The sequence below is a fragment of the Botrytis fragariae genome (assembly GCF_013461495.1).
Source record: "Botrytis fragariae strain BVB16 chromosome Unknown tig00000101, whole genome shotgun sequence".
In the NCBI taxonomy this organism is placed as follows: domain Eukaryota; kingdom Fungi; phylum Ascomycota; class Leotiomycetes; order Helotiales; family Sclerotiniaceae; genus Botrytis; species Botrytis fragariae.
Genome location: NW_023500996.1, coordinates 1,325,215 through 1,344,975, shown reverse-complemented (window position 1 = coordinate 1,344,975; position 19,761 = coordinate 1,325,215). Strand labels below are relative to the sequence as shown.

General features: G+C 42.8%; 4 protein-coding genes across 4 annotated transcripts; 2 read left to right on the top strand and 2 right to left on the bottom strand.

Annotated features, from left to right (window-relative positions):
* Positions 1-521: 521 nt before the first annotated feature.
* Positions 522-1,561, bottom strand: Bfra_009054 (uncharacterized protein; the record flags this gene model as incomplete). The annotated part of the gene is made up of 4 exons (XM_037339407.1): positions 522-590; positions 646-850; positions 907-985; positions 1,288-1,561. The coding sequence occupies 4 exons, from the start codon at positions 1,559-1,561 to the stop codon at positions 522-524; spliced, it is 627 nt and encodes a 208-aa protein (XP_037190973.1).
* Positions 1,562-3,305: 1,744 nt separating this feature from the next.
* Positions 3,306-6,462, top strand: Bfra_009053 (putative glycoside hydrolase family 3 protein; the record flags this gene model as incomplete). The annotated part of the gene is made up of 7 exons (XM_037339406.1): positions 3,306-3,509; positions 3,559-3,649; positions 3,756-3,790; positions 3,838-4,373; positions 4,426-5,725; positions 5,822-6,330; positions 6,414-6,462. 7 exons carry the CDS (start codon positions 3,306-3,308, stop codon positions 6,460-6,462), a joined length of 2,724 nt encoding a protein of 907 aa, XP_037190972.1.
* Positions 6,463-6,934: 472 nt separating this feature from the next.
* On the bottom strand, positions 6,935-10,308 carry Bfra_009052 (putative het domain protein; the record flags this gene model as incomplete). Its single annotated transcript, XM_037339405.1, has 2 exons — positions 6,935-9,403; positions 9,757-10,308. 2 exons carry the CDS (start codon positions 10,306-10,308, stop codon positions 6,935-6,937), a joined length of 3,021 nt encoding a protein of 1,006 aa, XP_037190971.1.
* Positions 10,309-13,038: 2,730 nt separating this feature from the next.
* Bfra_009051 (putative histidine kinase hhk6p protein) lies at positions 13,039-18,366 on the top strand (the record flags this gene model as incomplete). Its single annotated transcript, XM_037339404.1, has 7 exons — positions 13,039-13,756; positions 14,006-14,515; positions 14,568-14,738; positions 14,791-16,726; positions 16,779-16,935; positions 17,001-17,311; positions 17,433-18,366. 7 exons carry the CDS (start codon positions 13,039-13,041, stop codon positions 18,364-18,366), a joined length of 4,737 nt encoding a protein of 1,578 aa, XP_037190970.1.
* Positions 18,367-19,761: the final 1,395 nt, after the last annotated feature.

The window sequence follows — 19,761 nt, the reverse complement described above, 5'->3', positions numbered from 1 at the left end:
AGAGCTGTCATATCAAGGAATGGGTCTCTATTCTGTGTTATGGTTCGCTACTTCTTCCCTTGTATAAACATCGTTAGAAAAGGAACGCCGTGCCGAAAACACTGCTCATCCGGATGCAGGTATTCTCATCACAACCTCCGGGCATATTATAAATGCCCCGCAGCTTGTGCTATTTTGCTACATATGCAGATTGAAATTATCCATCAATAATTTCCCATGAACAGTTTCCCATGTGTAATAGCATTAACTTTATGCTCATCTAACTCCCGTTGTTCGGCAGTTAGTGCCTAAGAGCAGAATCAGCCATACTCCTCTCCTCCCAGTATAGTTCAAGCACGTGCAACAGCGGGATGTTCTTGGCTGTTAATATATACCTCCCCGATTCCCCCGATAAACCGAAGTCAGATGGGCAGACTTATAATGGTTTGCTCCAAGGAAATAATAATCCGGAGAGTCCGAAGTAGAGGTCATTTGTCCATCACATTTCGATAGTTCAAAGGTCAGCTAATGAACATCGCCACTTAATCGGACTTCAAATGTTCTTTTATGATGTCCACAGCAATCAAGAGCACTAGGAACGCTAGGAAAATCTAATTCTAGTTAGTAACGCTCACTCAACGACAATACTGTTGAAGTTTTACTCACAAAGAAGAATCCAGCTCCGATGATAATGATTTCAAATCCTCCTGAAAGAGCTTTGCCCCTCACAATAGCATTTTGATGTCTCCAACTTCTGATACTTCCTACCAATAAAGTTGTTATTGCAGCACCTTGACATATACAAGCCAGAGGTTTCCCAAGTACGAAGAACCCTATCAATGGATTCGGTGTGGGGGAATGCTGTAACCGGCTGGATATGTATCAATAAAATGATCGCGGTATGATTAAGCTGCATAGAAAACATACAATAGTTGCGCAATTGATACGCCTAACATTGACAAGGCTAGTGAGGTTCTGAGATATGCTAAGAAAGTGCGTTCGAGAGCTGATAGAATTAGCCAATAAGTTCGTCTACGAAACGCTAACCGGGAAACATGTAGAGCAGACGATTATTACTATACGGAAGCAAGAACTACTGGGTAGAGACAGTACAGAATGCCAAGGCTCAATAAAAGAATTCTGACAGAAAACTTGATGCAGAGAGGACTGGAAGAAGATGGATGAAAATAAACTCCCAGCTAATAGAAGTATTTCGGCCCTGAACGCCGGATTCTACAATAGGTAATATACCTTGTCATTGATAGATTGTGTGAACCATATTAAGAAAACGGATAAAAGGATACATACCGAGATGATCTCTACATGTAACATGGTCAACGGTCACACTGACTTGGTGTCTCCAAAACTTCGAGACATTAAAGGCCAATTGACCAAAAAATCCATTGGGTGCTGTACTACCAGGACCCAATGCATGAGTAGACGAGGCGCGAGTATAATTCTGCCTGATGTGTTCCAATTCTGAAAGTTCAGTAGATTCCCATTGATCTCTTTCTCGTGAGGATGATTCGAGTGGGTCTTCGGGTTCTCCAATAGATTGATGATGGTTCGATGTTTCAGCCATTATACTCGGAAGGCGTAAATGCAAGATGATATGCAGATACTAGAACAATGTATGGTAGTTAAGTTTCACGAACTGTAGAGATCTTGCATAGATAGAAAAAATAGACAGATTTAAAGAGGAAAGTTTCAGATGTGAAAATAGGATCATAGGTAGTTGATATTATACCTGAGTATTACTGTTAGTTGTAACTGAGTAAGTAATCTTGAAGCAGAGAAATAAAGCACCCTTTTTTCACTTCTGTCTTTCCGATGAGAGTACAAGTATCACTTGAGATGAAGTTTGAGGTGTATAAGAGTATGTCAAAGTACGCTTCAAGATAACAATTGATAATGCCATCGCGGTGAGAGACATGATTCTGATTATCTGAAGCGGGCAGATTGCCGAGTAGTCCGAATAGGTAATGATAATGGATCTCCACTGCGGCGCTAATTGATACGGACGATCACATGACTTGAGTTCCAATGCTTCTAGAACTTATCCATAACTGGTTAGTCCAAGCGTTTGCCCGAGTATTGTCTTTACATCGTTGTTAATTCAACTTCCCACACTCTCACAGCCTCGACGTCGGCATATGAAATTCAGACAACAAAGCCACCATAATATTGAGATCTACACAGAACTTATCCGTCGTGAGTATCAATACATTTCCGAGTGGTCAATATAGGTGTCGGATCGTATCTATACATCCCCAAATCTACGATCGTGCTTATGGTGCAAACGAAAGCTCATTGGAGGCGAATCCGGCCCGCATGTCCGCTTTACAGATGCAGACGCATCTCAACAGAGTATTCATCGCCATCGGCTTTTAATGCAGTGTTCTGGGAGCTTTTCGAAGAAAGACGTGACAATACCACCTAAGTGAATACACTACATTGCCTAGGCGAGATCTCTGCATATTGCCTCCTGATACTCATTTCAAGCTGAAATTTTGGCGAGGATGTGTAGTATTTGCTCGAGTTGATAGAACTTCTTTACTGTTTCCTTTCTCCACTATGATTCCCTACATTCTGCCAGTATGGCAAGGTGATTTCCGTTAGTGTCTCTCACGAAAACCATTGGAACAGCTTGTCTTACCTTCCTAAACTGTAAGAAAATCGCTGAGCCGGTCCGTTCATACCGTTGTTGCTATTGGATTGACGATTATTTCTTGCCCAGGACTGAGCAAAATTATCATTGATCTGATAGAAGCTTATTCTCACAAGGACCATTCGCACCAACAATCCCTTGCAAGGTATGCAGGGTTGTAAGAATAGCACCAGCCTGTAGCAGCCATTGTACCGAATCCATGTCAAATACTATTTCAGCCATTTTCATGCATGGGGCAAGTGTATCCATGTTTTATTCGTAATATTTGATAACGTCTTATCTGATTCCCTGTGCGGCGCATGGGAAACTCATCCGCAGGGCACTGGCTATGAGGAATATTAATTGAAACCAGCTGATCGGGTGTCGGTCTCTGGAAAGATTGATACCGAGTTGATATGCAACGTAGGTTGCTTCTCGCGTACTCCTCTAGCGTTGAGCTCTATAAGACATCTCTTGGTTCCATTCCATCTAGTCATTCTACCTCTTCTTTGATATCCGGAGAATTCATTGTTCATTAGACACGCCGCGCAACTTCTCTGCCTCGCCGCACGCTAGCATCAATCAATTCTTCATCCATTCGTTGATATCCCGAGAGCACTTTACTGTACAATTTTCCATTTTCATAAATCCTCTTCAATCGTTTAAGTGAAACGCCAAAATGGCAGAATCACCAGACAGTCAGATGTCGGATCCTATATTTGACAGGTTCGAAGAAGGGTCGGACATCCTCTCGAGTAGAGACACAATTGCAACACCAGATTCTGAATTATCCCCTCCCGAAAGTCCTTTGGAAAAACACGCTGTACTTGATCCTCGAACAAAATCTCGTCAGCTGGCTGCGTCCTTGTCGCTTGAAGAGCAGGTAAAGCTCCTTTGCTTTGTTAACTGCACCCTACTGATGAACTTCTCAGGTCTCTCTACTAGTGGCTGCAGATTTCTGGAGATCGAAGTCGATTCCTTCCAAAGGCGTACCAGCATTCAAGACATCCGATGGCCCAAATGGTAAATATTCATGTTCTCCTAAGTATTCGTAATCCCTCACATTCGCCCGTACAATACAGAATTTCTTTATACTTTCATCTCACATTAGTACTAACGCCAACTATAGGTGCTCGTGGAGCCATTTTCAAGGCTGGAACAAAGGTTTGCTCGAATTACCTCCACTAAGAGGAACTTTCTAATATTTCCAGGCCGCATTGTTTCCATGCGGTATATCGCTAGCAGCAACATGGAACACCGATCTTATTCATGAAGTCGGACAACACCTCGCAGATGAAACGAAAGCTCGATCTGCTCAGGTTTTATTGGCACCGACAGTCTGTTTACATCGAGGTCCATTAGGTGGAAGAAACTTCGAATCTTTCTCAGAAGATCCTTATCTGACGGGAAAACTCGCCATCGCTTATATCAAGGGGTTGCAGGAGAAGGGTATTGCTGCAACTATAAAACGTAAAACCATTCCTCTCTATGGCTTCGTCACGTGCATTTGGCTGACTGTGTACACAGATTTCGTTGCTAATGAACAAGAGACCTTCAGATTAACCATTGATTCTATTGTGCAAGAAAGGCCTCTGCGAGAGTTATATTTACGACCTTTCGAGATGGCCATTCGGGAAGCTAATCCTTGGGCTGTCATGTCCTCCTATAATTTGATCAATGGCGTTCATGCAGATTGTAATTTCCACACGCTGAAGGAAATCTTAAGGGAAGAGTGGAGCTATGATGGGTAATATTGTCTCCAACCTTTCATGGCATACAAGTGTACTCACAAAATCTAGTTTGGTTATGTCCGATTGGGGTGGAACAAACTCAATTGCGGAATCCATCGAAGCAGGTTGCGACATAGAAATGCCAGTCTCAACAAAATGGCGTGGCGAAAAGGCGATCGAAGCAATCAGAAATGGTGAACTAAGCCGAGAAGCCGTTGAGAAAGCCGCCGCAAACGTGCTGTATCTCGTTGAACGGACAAAAGGATCAGACATGACACCCGAAGCCCCTGAAGCTGAGGACAATAGAGAAGAAACTAGAAATTTGATTCGTCAGGCTGGGGTAGAAGGATTAACCCTACTCAAAAACGAGAATAATATCTTACCAATTAAATCCTCTCAAACGAAGGTTGCGGTCATAGGACCAAATGCCAATCGCGCGATTGCAGGGGGTGGAGGTAGTGCTAGTTTGAATCCTTACTACAACACCATTCCCCTTGATAGCATCAAAGCAATCCCGGGAATAGATGTCACTTACGCCTTAGGTTGTCATACCTACAAATGGCTTCCTCTAGCAGCAGACTACTGTACCACTTCCACTGGCGCCCAAGGCGTAACTCTCGAATTTCACATTGGCGATAAATTTGAAGGAACCCCTCGAATAATTCAACACCGCACCAACACAGATCTCTTCCTTTGGGATTCGGTTCCAGAAGAGGTAAATCCCATCTGGTCCGTCCGCGCAAAAACCATCTTGACACCTACCACCACCGGCTTACATACCCTCTCCTTCTCAAGTGTCGGTCCTGGAAGACTTCTTGTAAATGGAGATGTCAAAGTCGATTTGTGGAATTGGACGGATTTGGGTGAAGCTATGTTCTCAGGGTCAAAAGATATTCTCTTTGATATCTTTCTCGAAGCCAATGTTCCAGTACAATTGGTCGCTGAAACAACAAATGAAATTCGACCATTGTCCAAACAAGCACAAGTCAATCAAACCCATGCAACGGGCGGCTGTCGTATTGGTTACAAAGAAGCCGATGCTGAGAATTATTTGCAAAAAGCTATTGATGCGGCAAAGTCCTCTGATGTAGCGATCGTAATCGTAGGATTGGATGCGGAGTGGGAAAGTGAGGGTTATGATCGTCAAACTATGGATTTACCGAGTGATGGAAGTCAGGATCGATTAATTGATGCGGTTGTGGAGGCGAACCCAAATACAATTGTGGTCAATCAATCCGGAAGCCCTGTAACGATGCCTTGGGCAAAGAAGGTTCCAGCCATTTTACAAGCGTGGTATCAGGGACAAGAAGCTGGTAACGCATTGGCTGATGTTCTTTTCGGTTTCGAAAATCCTAGTGGAAAACTACCTGTAAGTTTTGTATCCATTCGATACGTTGCATCTTTCTTTTTTATGTCTCTACCTTCCTACATACCCAAAAATTCATCTGATCGTTCCCCTGTATAGACAACCTTCCCAGTCCGCCTCTCAGATAATCCAACCTACCACACCTGGCCCGGCGAAAACCTCCGTTCTCTCTATGGCGAAGGTCTCTACATCGGCTATCGACATTATGACCATCTATCTCTTCCCCCTCTCTTCCCTTTCGGTCACGGTCTCTCTTACACCACATTTTCTTACTCTGCTCCTACGCTCTCATCCCAAACACTCTCTTCCTCAAATCGAGATAAAATCACCCTAAGTCTCAACATCAAAAACACGGGATCTAGGAAAGGAAAGGAAATAGTACAACTTTATATCCACGATGTGAAGAGCCGCCTAGTTCGACCGGAAAAAGAACTGAGAGGGTTCGCAAAGGTAGAGCTTGAAGCTGGAGAAGAAAAAAGCGTCGATGTTGTAATTGATAAATACGCAGTAGGATACTGGGATGAATCGTTGAGAAATGGGAAAGGGCTGTGGATTGCTGAGGAGGGCGAGTTTGAGGCTTGGGTTGGCGCTAGTGCGGAAGACATCAGGTATGTGGATTCTCTATTTTGCTTGTGTCGTTGTTTGGATATTCTGTGAGTACGTGTGCTAATGATATTCGGTTTATGTGTAGACAAAAAACCTCGTTTGAAGTCAAGGAGTCTTTCACTTGGATTTTCTAATTGGGTCAGATAGGATGGGGAGATGTGCAAGGGAAGCGTGACAGGGGAGAAAGGAAGGAGAGAGGAAGTCGATCGATACAAGGATATCTACATACAGTAGAATGACTGGGGAAGAAATCGGAAGAGAGCAAAGGCGGAAGAGTCAGGACTGGAAAGGAATTTTTCTCATACTTTATTCCCAGGTTTTATGCATGCAATATGTAGCGCATACGGATTCAATCGGCATTTCCTTCAAACCCAATTCAATTAATGACTGACGCCACGTATTTCTCAATGACTGTGTTTTTTTGGAGTTCCCTGTTTACTTGCTTGCTTGCTTGCGATATCTACCTCCATAGTCATACCTACATCTCACAATTCAAAGTTCATAGTTCACACGATAAGTATCCATCCATAAGCATAGGTACACAGAAATTCATTCATCTTTTCCCAACTTAATACATCTAACCCGAGAATCTGACATGTGAAAGCTTCAATAAATGGCTTGGTAGCCTGTGCTACTAGTACTACCACTGCTATATTTCTGAATATTGTCCTTCATCCTGTTCAACAGGGCGACCTTCTCGGGGAGTTTCTCTTCAACCATTCTCACCATTCCTTCCGTAACTCTCAATTTTTCTCCTTGCTTTTCAATCAATAGCGCGAGAGATTCTTCCGGAAATTCCATTTCATTTGTAATAATCCTCACCGTTTCCTCTGTAACGTCCATATATGCTCCTCGCTTCTCAAATAAATGCATCATTAGAGAAGATCGCTGTCTCAACATCCATTCTGACTCCCCCATATTCGCTTGGTTTCTTGATAATGCTTTCATGACCTCTGGTGTGATATTGATATCTGCTGCTCGCTTTTCAAGTAAGAAGTAGATCATATTTGGCCCATGGTACATATTCCTTATAGCTGCAATCACAATTTTCTCTGTAATGACTATATTCACCTCTTGTTCTTCAAATAATTTTCGAAGAATTAGATTCCCATGATCTACATTCCCTACTACCGTGATTAAGATTTTCTCTCTCATAGCTAAATCCGCCCTTTGTTGTGCAAATAACTCTTTAATGATTGTTTCCCTGTGATTTATATTCTCCATTGCTGCGGTCACCATTCTCTCAGTAATGACTATATTCGCCCCTTGTTGTGCAAATAACTCTTTAACAATCGTTCTCCCATGATATATATTCCCTACTGCTGCGAGCACAGTTTCCTCTGTAATGGCTATATTTGCCCCTCGCTTTTTTAGCATTAGCTTCATGATCGCGGGGATATTCGGATAATGCCATCGCGCGACAGTTGCCAACAATCCGCTATCAACACATATATCCGCGCCTCTTCCATCGAGCAGCAGTGCCATCCTTTCGACAGCTTCCCATCCTTTCGCGACCGCGTTCAACAATTCGCATGTAATCTTCACATCAGCCCTGCGTTTCTGTATCAACGACTTCGTTGCATTCCGGCCACAATTCTTGGCGATGAATTGTACCATCTCTTCTGTAACCTCGCTGTCCATTGCTCTTTCCTCCAAGAGAATAACCATCTTCCCATCATCTCTCATGCTTCTGGATATGGCCTTCACTAGATTTTCTGTGACTGAAACGTTATCCCTTTGGAGGCCTAGCAAAAGTTTAAACACTCTTTCATCGAGGTACTCTGCTGCTTGTACCATGATCCTTTCTTCAATTCGACTATTACTTTTGATTGCTTCCAACAATTCTGTCCTGAAACCCCGCAACAGTTCGGCTCTGGACGGCCTGGAAAGGACTTCTTCGTCTATATAAGCCTTTGCAAGTTCCATTTTACTATTTAAAGTATCTTGATGACATTTGCCTTGGAGATCTTGTCTGTTCCTTATCACCTCCAAAAGCAGGTTCTCGGCCATCTTCCACCGATTAGAGCTCAAGTATACTGACGCGAGTGCCTCTTGTAATGATAAAATATGTATATCGTCTATTCCAAGCAATTCCTCGCATTTTCCGATATCTTTTTTAAGCTTAGCTTCTGCCATAAGAAGGTCCCCAGTGTCTTTTAGAATCAGTGCCACTTCAAATGATCTCATTGCTTTGATCGTATTGGTCTTCAAATAGTCCGGAACTACGGAATTGATCTCCATTTGTGGTAACTGGAGTGACGAAGAATGCTCTCCCGGAATTAATCCCCATTGCCACACAAGTAAAAATTCATGCGAGTAATCAGGTGTCGAAGACATAGACAATTGAAATGAGCTACGTTGATGTGTTTGTTGGCGTAGATTGACTGCAATCATGATGATACCAAAATGATCTTCGAATGCTCTAATAATAGTTGGGTTCGAAGCTCCTTCTAGAAGGCAAACAATATCATTTTTTCGAATGGATTGTGCAGAAGCCTGGAGTATCCAATGTGCCCCATAATTCTTGTAGTACTGAAACGATATTGGTCTGTTGTTGAATGTAACTTCTACGTACTGTCCAGGATGTCGATTTATGCCATTCCTTATCGAGGATACATGTCCTAGAACATAACCACTACTCTTGATTACCGCCGCCTCCCTGTCATCCCAAGCCTCTATAGACATATTTTCGTGAAGGATGAAATTGATAAGCCGTCGAAAAAGTGTCTCCCATGGAATCGTGTAATCGGGTAATAAGCCAGTCGAGCTCAAATGATCAGAGCACATACCAAGTAAGGCATACACCTTATCATGACGTACGGTGGCCTTGTGATTATGATACATATCGATCAGCTCACCTAGAGAGAGATCGCCTAGTGAACTCGAGTTGTACTTTGGACGGAAAATTGATCCTCTTATCAAGTGGATCGTTGGGCGGATCAAACTTTGTAAATCTGAATAATCTTTGAGTGAACTTTCCAGTTTGCTAACACCCGAGCAGAACGCATATCCGTTCATCTCCACTGAACCACAGATAATCAAGATACTTCGAGCCAAGCCGACCTCTTGGAGAACCTACAAATTTTCCTGTTAGCTTCTTCGAGTATTCCTCCATCGTGGAAGTTTCCAACAATTGAAGTCCCTCGATGTCTTTCAATGGTGTTTTTTTTATGATTAAACCACTTTCGAAATTCAAACCACTCAGGAGATTCAGAGGAACTCAGATATCTAACCAATCTGGAAAATCTAAACTAATTGGGATCTTCGGTTGACTCGGAACAGTCAGAATATTTGGAATGTTGAGACCGTTGGAATAATTCGGTACATCCAAACAAACAAAACACCTTGAAATAATGGGGACTTCCTCGAATAGTTCGCTACTCTCAGTTTCCACTTTCAAATATGTCGTTAATTGGAAATTTACATACCCAGATGCGCTGAAACCATGGTCTTTTAAGCAACCTGAGGATTGACTCTTGGTTCCTTTTGCTGGCCAACGAATTTCTGGGCTTTTCGTTCTCATCATCTGCTGCAACTCGTATGCTCTCAAGAGCCATATCACTATCATCTGCAGCTTCTCCGAAATAAACAATGACTTGGGTTGCTTGGCCATAGATCCTCGGCATCAATTGAATCTGAAGACCTTTCTCTTGATCAACTTGCTGATTGATGCAGAGAGCATCTACCCATATGACTCGTTCAAGAGTGTGATTTCGAAGACGTAGCAAGGCTGCATGCAGATTTGCTGTGATGGAGAGAGAATTCCCATTTATATAGATACAATGTGGAGGATCATCGAAGCCACCCCATACGTACGACAAAGCTTCGTATAAATGGGTTTCCTTGTCCGACTCTTGGAGAGGATAGTTGTGAAGTTGGCCTTGTAGAGCAGCGGTTTCGTCTCTACTGGGCATAAGAGAAAGTAGGCGAACAGTGCTCGAATCAAGTGGAGCTAAGCTAGCATAGCTGAATGGAGGCATGCTGACGATGAGCCTTTGAGGCCAAAGAACTGATCCCAACTTGCCAGTCGTGAAAGTAAAATATGGCAAATGTTATCTTTCGAATGTGTGCAAGGCTGTAACTGTAGAAGCAGACGTTGCAGATAGCAGCCTAATCCTAAGGCAGATTAGATACGATAATACATAGTCCAATCAGTCGAAGGACATGGTTCATTGAGCCTCTTGATTTTGACTGGGTAGATAGCTAGCTGACCGAGTTCGCTCTTGTGGGTTGATTATTATGCATAGTGCCAACTGGAAAACAGGATGGATGAAGGAAAATGAGAGTGTAGTATGGTAAAGAAGAATGAGTATTGAATACCAACATATTCGCAGCGATGCCATGTCATGGAACATGTCCCTGTATTTTTGGTGCCTGGCGTGACTTTAGTTGTTGATACAAGTCCTACTGCTTATCGAAATTGAGATAACTCGCACTCAAGGTGCACTCAAGGTGAAATCGAGATGACATAATCATGAGGTAGAGGCCGCAAGATTAAGTAAGGTATTAGGTAATATCATCCACCTAGGCTCTTCCGCAAGTCGAGCACTTACTATGTACCTACTGGGTTTCTATGTAGGAATTTAAGAGTTTTCATAATCTATATCATCCATATGATCCATATAATTCACATCACCGTAATCCTGGTACGAACATTCCCCGGTACCGGTGCCTCGTAAAGGATAACAAATATACCTCGCCACCTCGAGCTAAGCTACACCAACCCCCACTACATTTCCAGTCCCTGTCACGAATTTGGATCGAATTGGAAATAAAATCCGATGTTCATCTGGGAAGTCCATTCAATGCTTGTGCTTGCTTATCTAATACGTACCCAGTATACCAGGAATTTGAGGGGACCTTTGAGAAGATACCCTTCACACCTAGATTAGATTTAGATATGATAGACAAGCTACCGGGTACTAGGTAGTGATTTCTCCACAGGATCATCAATACCGATGTCCATAGTGTCACATGATTCACATCTCTGCTGAAATTTCCAGATTCCTACCCACACAATATTAATCAAAATAATTACCCGACCGATCAGCACTGTGGGCCTTAGACCCTCTTGACCCTCTTGGCCCTCTCCGCCCCTCTCCTCTTTGAGACCCTTCCGGCGACTAAAAAATTCGATGTCTTTATGCTTGCTTGCATGGATCAATTTCAAATGCTCTGCGGGAGGGTGTGTATACTCCGCACGCAAAACTGGTGAAAAGAAGGGCACGTGAAGGGATAGGACTTTTCGTATAGTTATCACTCTTGATTAGAGCGTAAAGGCTATCCTAGGTATTATCGAGAGACTGAGAGACTGAGAGACTGAAAGACTGAGAAACTGAAAGACTGAGAGACTGAGGAACTGAGAGACTGAAAGACTGAGAGACTAAGAGACTACGAGATTGATAGACTGAGAGACTGAGAGACTAAGAGATTGAAAGACTGAGAGACTGACATAAGAGACTGATAGCTTGAAAGACTGACACGAGAGACTGATAGCTTCTTTCGACTCGACAAGGAGGGTCAAGGAACACGAGCTACCGGTATTACACCACACATACCTACCCACACATACATCCATTCATCAGTCGCTCTGACTTTGCAGTACGATGAAAAAGGATCTGACAATCAAACCTTATTAAACCTTGAGTAATTCTCGTAAAACCCGAAATCATATACACCGAGGTAGGTAGGTAGGTATGTGTATGTGTAGGTAGGTATGTGTATGTGTAGGTAGGTATGTGTATGTGTAGGTAGGTATGTGTATGTGTATGTGTATGTGTATGTGTATGTACATGTATATGTTCAACAGTCGCTTGACTATGCAGTACATTGGCACTTTTTTATCTTCACATGAGGTAAAGGGATTTAGTGTGAGTACAAAGTTCTTGATCGAGAATCTAGATTGTCTGTCGAGGCGTCTAGGTTTTCCAGGTACGTACTAGGCAGGTGGGTAATCATTTATTGCTTCACTCTCCATCACCAAACTTTACTTTAATCTGACTTGAGCTTTTCAACTCCAGACTTCACTTCACTCGGACAGAAACACAGAAGTGTATACCCGAATTGATATGTACTGGGTATTCACAACAAGGATATTCAACAAATCGCAGTCGATCAAAGGCAAAATGCACATTACTCGAGCAAATGAAAATTATCAAATACCATAAAATATTTTACTCCATTTCTCTTTCTCCGCTATTTTTTTCCTTCCGTTCCAAATGCTTCTAGTCTCGAGTCTAGGTCGATTGAAAAGCATCAAGCTTGCTCTAACGCCGTTTTAGTCCATTTGCAAAATCCGGATTCAGCCATCCAACCACCCAGCGAACAAACTCAAATGAACAAACTCAAATGTGAAATTTTGTTTCCTTTTTCCTCCTTGATCAAATGAATTTACCTATCAATCTAATCTATCCGTCTTTGCGAATATCATCTTTTCGAAACCACTCCCTATACCTAGGTGCCTAATTGTGTGCACGATTAAATTAATTGATAATCGTCTCAGATTGACGTGGCGACAGCGTCAAAATCCCTATTCTACTACCGACTATCATCAACAAAAATGACGTCTTAGCGGCGTTAAACCACGAAGAATTTGCGAAGAGTGAATACATACACTCGACGAGAATATTGAATGGGATCGCGAGATTGGGGGAAGTTTGGATACCTTAAAGAAACCACAAACAAATATCGCGCCGAGTCTCTATACAATCATGGCCGTCGACAACCACCCTACCCACATCGACCTCCCTCCTCCCTTGGTATCGCCAAATGAAACCGCGAAAGGCACCCCAGTTTCAGACTATGAGCGACCGATGTCACCTTTACATATGCCTCCTGGGCAAATTGACGGACTGGATGCTTTGAAAGCCCAGGAATACATGAATGGGCGACGAGGATCCGGTCAGAGTAGCAATTTGCATCTACACATACCGGGAATGGTTTCATCTGCTGATGTAGCATTTTCGGCTATGCACTATCTGCCATACCCTGTAATTGTCTTGGATGGCTCCAAAACGGTGGTTCTCGCGAATGAAGCCTCAGCGAGGCTACTGAGTGTAAATGACGGCGAAAGTGAAGCAGAAGAAGACCAACAACCGGCGGAACGATACAAAGGTCAAACTCTTGCCCAACTGGGTATTGACATGATGTCAGATCTCAAGCCGGTATGGGTTACCTGGGATTTGTTCTTGGATAGTCTGGGCGACGAAATCAATGTCCATGCCAATGCACAAGAAACGGTGTCTTCGGAATGTGAAGGAGATGTGACACCAACTGCAGAAAGAGCCGATCCTCAGAATCGATTTGTGACGAACGCTGAGAAGAAGACATCCATGGTTCATGATGCGGTAGTGGAAGTTGTCATCACGGCTGGGTCGATCACAGCATCAACTTTTGCAGGACGGACGGCTAAGAAAATGGCAGATAAACGTAAGTATTCTTGTGACAATTTTTGCTCCATACATTTGGGTGTATTTTCAAGCTTCTTCTGAAGACCATTTTACTGCTCAATATTTGAACATGACAATCGGATGTTGGCTTTGATGTCCAATACTTTCTCGAACACTCTGAGCAGAATTGTCATATCAGTGCAATCAGCTCAGAATCATTCTTCTTCTATTTACCAGATTCACTGCGATCACTACGTCGTACGAAGGATATCGAGCTAACAGAATGCAGATTCTTATGCCAAGATGATCATTAGTATTTTCGAGATCGAAGATGAAAAATACTTCCTCTTGACCTTCACGAGTACAGAAACTAATCAATCTGGACCACCTAGCCCGAAGCGAAGCTCGAGAAAGATTAACAACCCTAAGTTTGCAATAGGTTCTAGTAATGGCTCCAAATCTTCGAGCTCTCTATCACGTTCAAACCCATCATCCGCAAGCTCTGAACATGGGTCTAATCATGATTCAAGTCAGGGATCTAGTGGCTCTTCTGCGATTACTAGTCCTACGAATGCACCCATGTCATCTTCCCCATTTCCACCTTTGGGTCCTCCATCTCGCGTCAATAAATCAGGAGCCCCATCAATCTTACAGAAAGTAATTGTGTTAAAAGATGCACTGTTGGATAACACAGAAGTTCCTATTCTGGCCATGTGGAAGGACGAAAGCTTGACGATACCGAATAAAGCTGCAAGGAGACTGTTTGCGAGGGAAGCCGACATGTCAACCGTTAAAACCGGTATGATGGTGCAATTTTTGATGTTTTAATTGCAATTCTAACAATTCCATAGGATTCGATTTGGTTCAGAAGTGGCATTGCTATAACCATGATTTCACGGAGGCTCTAGATCCGGGAGAATATCCCATTTCAATTCTCGTCAGAACGCAAACACCATTTTCTAGCCGCTTGCTCGGGATGTATGACCCTGACACCGGAGAGAAGATTCTATATGATTGTTTAGGTATGAAGAGGCCCTGAAGAACAATACGAAATATAGTTGACCCTTTGTGCAGGAGAAGCAGTCCGAGATCCAGATACTGGCGAGTTTTTGGCTGGTATTGTTACTTGTAGGGATATCACAGCTGTGACACAACAGATCGCCGAAATAAAAGAGGCTGATGAGCAGAGATTCCAAATAATCTGTGATAGTATGCCGCAGCTTATTTGGACCACCACTCCCGATGGCATGCATGACTGGTTTAGTCAGCGTTGGTATGACTATACGGGTTTAACCGTTGAAGAATCTCTGGGTGAGGGTTGGAAACTGCCATTCCATCCAGATGATATGGCGTTGACAAAGAAGCGTTGGATGCATTGTCTAGAGACTGGCGATCCCTATACCACCGAATACCGTTGCAGAAAGCATGATGGAGAATGGCGATGGATGCTTGGACGAGCTGTTTGTATGAGAAATAAAGATACTGGCAAAATCGAAAAATGGTATGGAACATGCACGGATATCCATGAAGCTGTCATGTCGAGATTCGAAGCTAAACGACTTCGTCAACAATTATTGTCCGTCATTACACATGCTCAAGTTACACTGTTCTCAGTGGATCGACATCGTAAAATTAATCTCCTCGAAGGCTCTTTCATATGGGATCTTGACAGCGATGTAGGATCTAGCGATGAGAGTGTTGCCTGTAGTGGTAAAGCTAAGGGAAGTGATTATATTGGAAGGAATGTTTATGAAGTCTTCTCGCACCCCAATAATCAAAGGCAACGACATGACATGGTTCCTTCTTCACTACAGCCAATTGAGGATATATTGACTGGAAAGACAATGGAAGATATGCAGGAACACATGATCGACAACAGATGGTATCGAACAAAATTCGTTCCCATTCTAGGTAAGAAAGACGGGGGCGGACACATCAATGAAGCGTTCATTGATGGTGTTATTGGATTATCTATGGATATCACAGAGATCAAGGATCGAGAAAACGATCTCCAGATGCAAGAAAGGGAGAATACAAGACTTCTCGCCAACGAAGCAGCTGCCAAAGAAGCAAGTCGTTTGAAGAGTCAATTCCTCGCCAACATGAGTCACGAAATTAGAACACCCATCGCCGGGGTAATTGGAATGGCCGAGCTTCTGACTGATATGAACCTCGATGAAGAACAACAAGAGTGTGCTGAAAACATCCAACGTTCTGCCAACGCACTTCTCACAGTTATCAACGATATTTTGGATTTCTCAAAGGTTGAATCTGGCCGATTAGACATTGAAGAAGTCCAATTCTCTTTGTCGGTTGTGGTACGAGATGTTAGTAAAATGTTGGGATTTGCCGCCGAACGAAAGAATTTGATGTTTGAATCTAACATTGCTGTCGGGGTTGAAAGGGATCTGATCGTTATGGGTGACCCAGGTCGCGTTCGTCAGATCATCACGAACCTCCTTACAAATAGTATCAAATTCACCAGTGAAGGAAGAGTCAAATTTTCGGTGATCAAAGAAAAAGAGGATGCAGATACTATCGAAGTGAAGTTTGTAGTTGAAGACAGCGGTATTGGAATCGAAGAGGAAGTACGAAAGCGTCTATTCAAACCTTTCAGTCAAGCAGATTCATCAACAGCACGAAGATTTGGTGGCACAGGTCTAGGCCTTACGATCAGTAAAAATTTGGTGGATTTGATGCATGGCAGGATTACTCTGGAATCATCTTTGGGACAGGGTACAACGGCAACTTTCTGGATTCCGTTCAACAAACCACAGTATCATGATGGAAATGTCTTGATCGATATTGGGAGTTTGCCAGATCGGTTACAGTCTGAAATGAGTGTCTCTTGTGGTAGCTCAGATTATGACGTTGGCCCATCGCCTCAGAAGAATCCATGGGAAGTGTCTAAACATCATCGGTCTGTCAGCATGACACCTCCTGTTGTGTCAGAGCTAGAGATGTCTTCTGCTGACAGGGCAAATGTCAAAGTTCTTGTTGTTGAAGACAAGTAAGAGAAGTTCATATCGAGATGATGTTCTCCTTGCTAATATGTTTTATAGCGCCATCAATCAACAAATTGCCCTGAAAACTATTCGAAAATTGGGATTTTCCCCTTCGGCTGTCTGGAATGGAAAGGAAGCTCTCGACTATCTTCTCGCGGCAGATTCTCCAAACCCACCTCATCCAAAGCCAGATATCATTCTGATGGATGTACAAGTAAGTTATCCAAGGCTACCCCAGGTTCGCTGCCACTTTGAGGGCATTGCGCTAATGAATTACAGATGCCAATCATAGACGGATATCGCGCCACGCATATATTACGCCACCATTCCCCCTACAGTTACTCGACACGTAACATCCCAATCGTAGCCATGACGGCGTCAGCCATTCAAGGCGATCGCGAAAAGTGCCAAAAGGCGGGCATGGATGATTACCTAGCGAAACCTGTCAAGGGTAAAACATTGGAGAAGATGTTGGTGAGATGGGCGATTAATAGGAGAGTGCCGAAATCGGAAAGTGAGGTTGATGATGGGGGTAGTGATTGTGCGGAGGGGGATAATGAGAATTGTTCAAAGAAAAGTGGGGAATCGAAGTATGTTCCCCTGCCTTCCCTTCATTTCTCTTCTTTCCTCTTCAAGCTTTTATCTCTTTGGCGAAGTTTTGGCCAATGTAGAAATAGACAGCCAAAAATGATGTTAACACTCATGCTTTAGATTTGACCGACGCGCCTCAACGAGTACCGCTCGCAATCGTTCATCAAAATCCATAGACAAGAGCGAAAACCACGCACTTAAACCCCCAACATCTTTAAAAGCACCTAAGAAACCCTATCAATCACAATCCCAAGCATCCAAACTCGAAGCCGACTCGAAACTAGTCGACGCGACGAGGCAATCCAAAGATTCAACCAAGCCACTCCTCGAACAGCCCCGTCCCACAAAAAGCGAGCGCAATAGTTCTCATCATCTGACACTCCCACAGCCGGAGGATGAAGGGGAAAGAGCCGCGAGAAGAGAGGGATTTGAGGAAAAAGCTAAAGAGTTACGGGATGAAAAATTGGTCTCGGCCGCTGGTGATGAGCATGGCGACATGCATATCCATGGGCATGGGCATGGAGACTCAATGGGCGTGGGGGCAAGCGAAACAGCAGCAAAACCACAAAAACTAACGGTAGAAAATGTGGAGAGGTTGGCAAGACAGGAAAATGAAGAAATGGAAATTGCTGCGAAATTAGACTTTGGGGTTGGGAAAGGACATGCAAGTGCGAATCAAAAGGTGAAGCAAAACGGACACGGTGAGACTGGAAACGGATCAGGGAGGGCATTGAGTGTGCTTAGGGGCGACAGTATGGAGGTTCTGGGAGATACTTTAATGGGTGATTCCAGTCGCGGAGACTCGAGTGGGGGAGGTACACAAACACTGAGCTCGATGTCGATTGCGGATAGGATGGTATCCGAGAGTCCGGGAGTGATGGAGAGCGGGACTGGCGGAGATTACTTGGGGGCGAAGAAAGGCGATGGCAATCAAAATGAGAATGCAGAAGAGAGAAAGGACAGCAAAGACAGCAAATCAAGTCGTCCAAGTGTAGGAAGGCGATGGATGGATAGTGAGGTTACTATTCGGGGATCACCTGCAGAAGAGTCTTAGGGGTATGTTCAACTTTGAAACTAGATGGGTAGATTGGTAATGTGGCATTGCCAGTCGAATGATATATATGATACAATATTGCGAAGAACTCCACATCGGAATCGGGAAGGGAACAGTAAATGAAGCGAGGCGTTTTGGCATTCGGATTTGGAATTGCATGGTATACGGTATTGCATTACATAAGGGGGGTATTTCGTTTGCATTGGGCCAGTTGGTTGGGTCTGGCAATGGTTATATGCATATATCCTGGATGGTTGAAGGGGAGGGGGTATGGAGGAATTGATACACACATACATATACACAGGTCGATGATTGTATTGTAAGATGTCTTGAGAATTGGTCGACTATCCTGTGTATAATGTGGTTTGAATAGGAACATGGGAAAAGTTGGGGGTCGAGACAAATGATGCATAATTGTTCATAGCGTTTCTGTATTGTATGGCACATAATGTGGATCGGCATGCATATCCTGCATGCTCTGTAAATACATCCCACTCAGTACGTCTAAACCTCGAGCAGTCAATTCTAGTCATTGTTCAACTTGATATCATCTATTATTATGTCCCAAGGGGCGCGAGATTCACATGTCACGATATTCAATGTGCCGGATTGCACCCTTTAATTCTGAAAGCTTGATCATGACGTAAACCACAATGTTCGTTGCGGTTGTAATGGATTTTCAGAATGTAGTATGCCCAGATAATTCTCTAATACACTGGCCATTGGGGAACAAGAATTTTCAAATCTGCGGATTCGCATAAAAAAAAATTCTTGTGGATAATAATGATAATTTCGATATCCTTGCAATTTGAAATTAGAAGATTTTTTTTCCATGGTAGCTAGTATTATTGATGTATATGCATATGTATATGAATGCTATGAGTAGATTCTCAATCTCAGATTTGATAATTTCTTGAATAATTCTTTTCTCAACTCTTTGAGACTAAAAAATGACGAACTTGCTTATATTTCTATTTCTATTTCTATTTCTATTGTATTGTATTGTATTGTATTGTATTGTATTGTATTGTATTGTATTGTCTTTAGAGTGCTGAAAATTTTTAAAAAATTGGATTATTTAGATTGAAGATTCGAAACAATGAAGCTTTTTGGAAGAATACTTGTATATTAACTCCTTCTCAAACTAAAAATCAGAAGAATATAAAGGGATATATCTCAAGTGTATCAGATTACATATCTCACATTTGTAAAATCCAAATTCATATTATTTTCTTTATGACTGGAAGGTGATTTTTGTCTTTCCATTAGAGTATCAATAATAATATTATTCGATTTAAGCTTTGAGAATCCACTGATTAATCTTTTAATGAAAGAATCTATAAATCTATAAATCTATAAATCTATAAATCTATAAATCTATAAATCTATAAATCC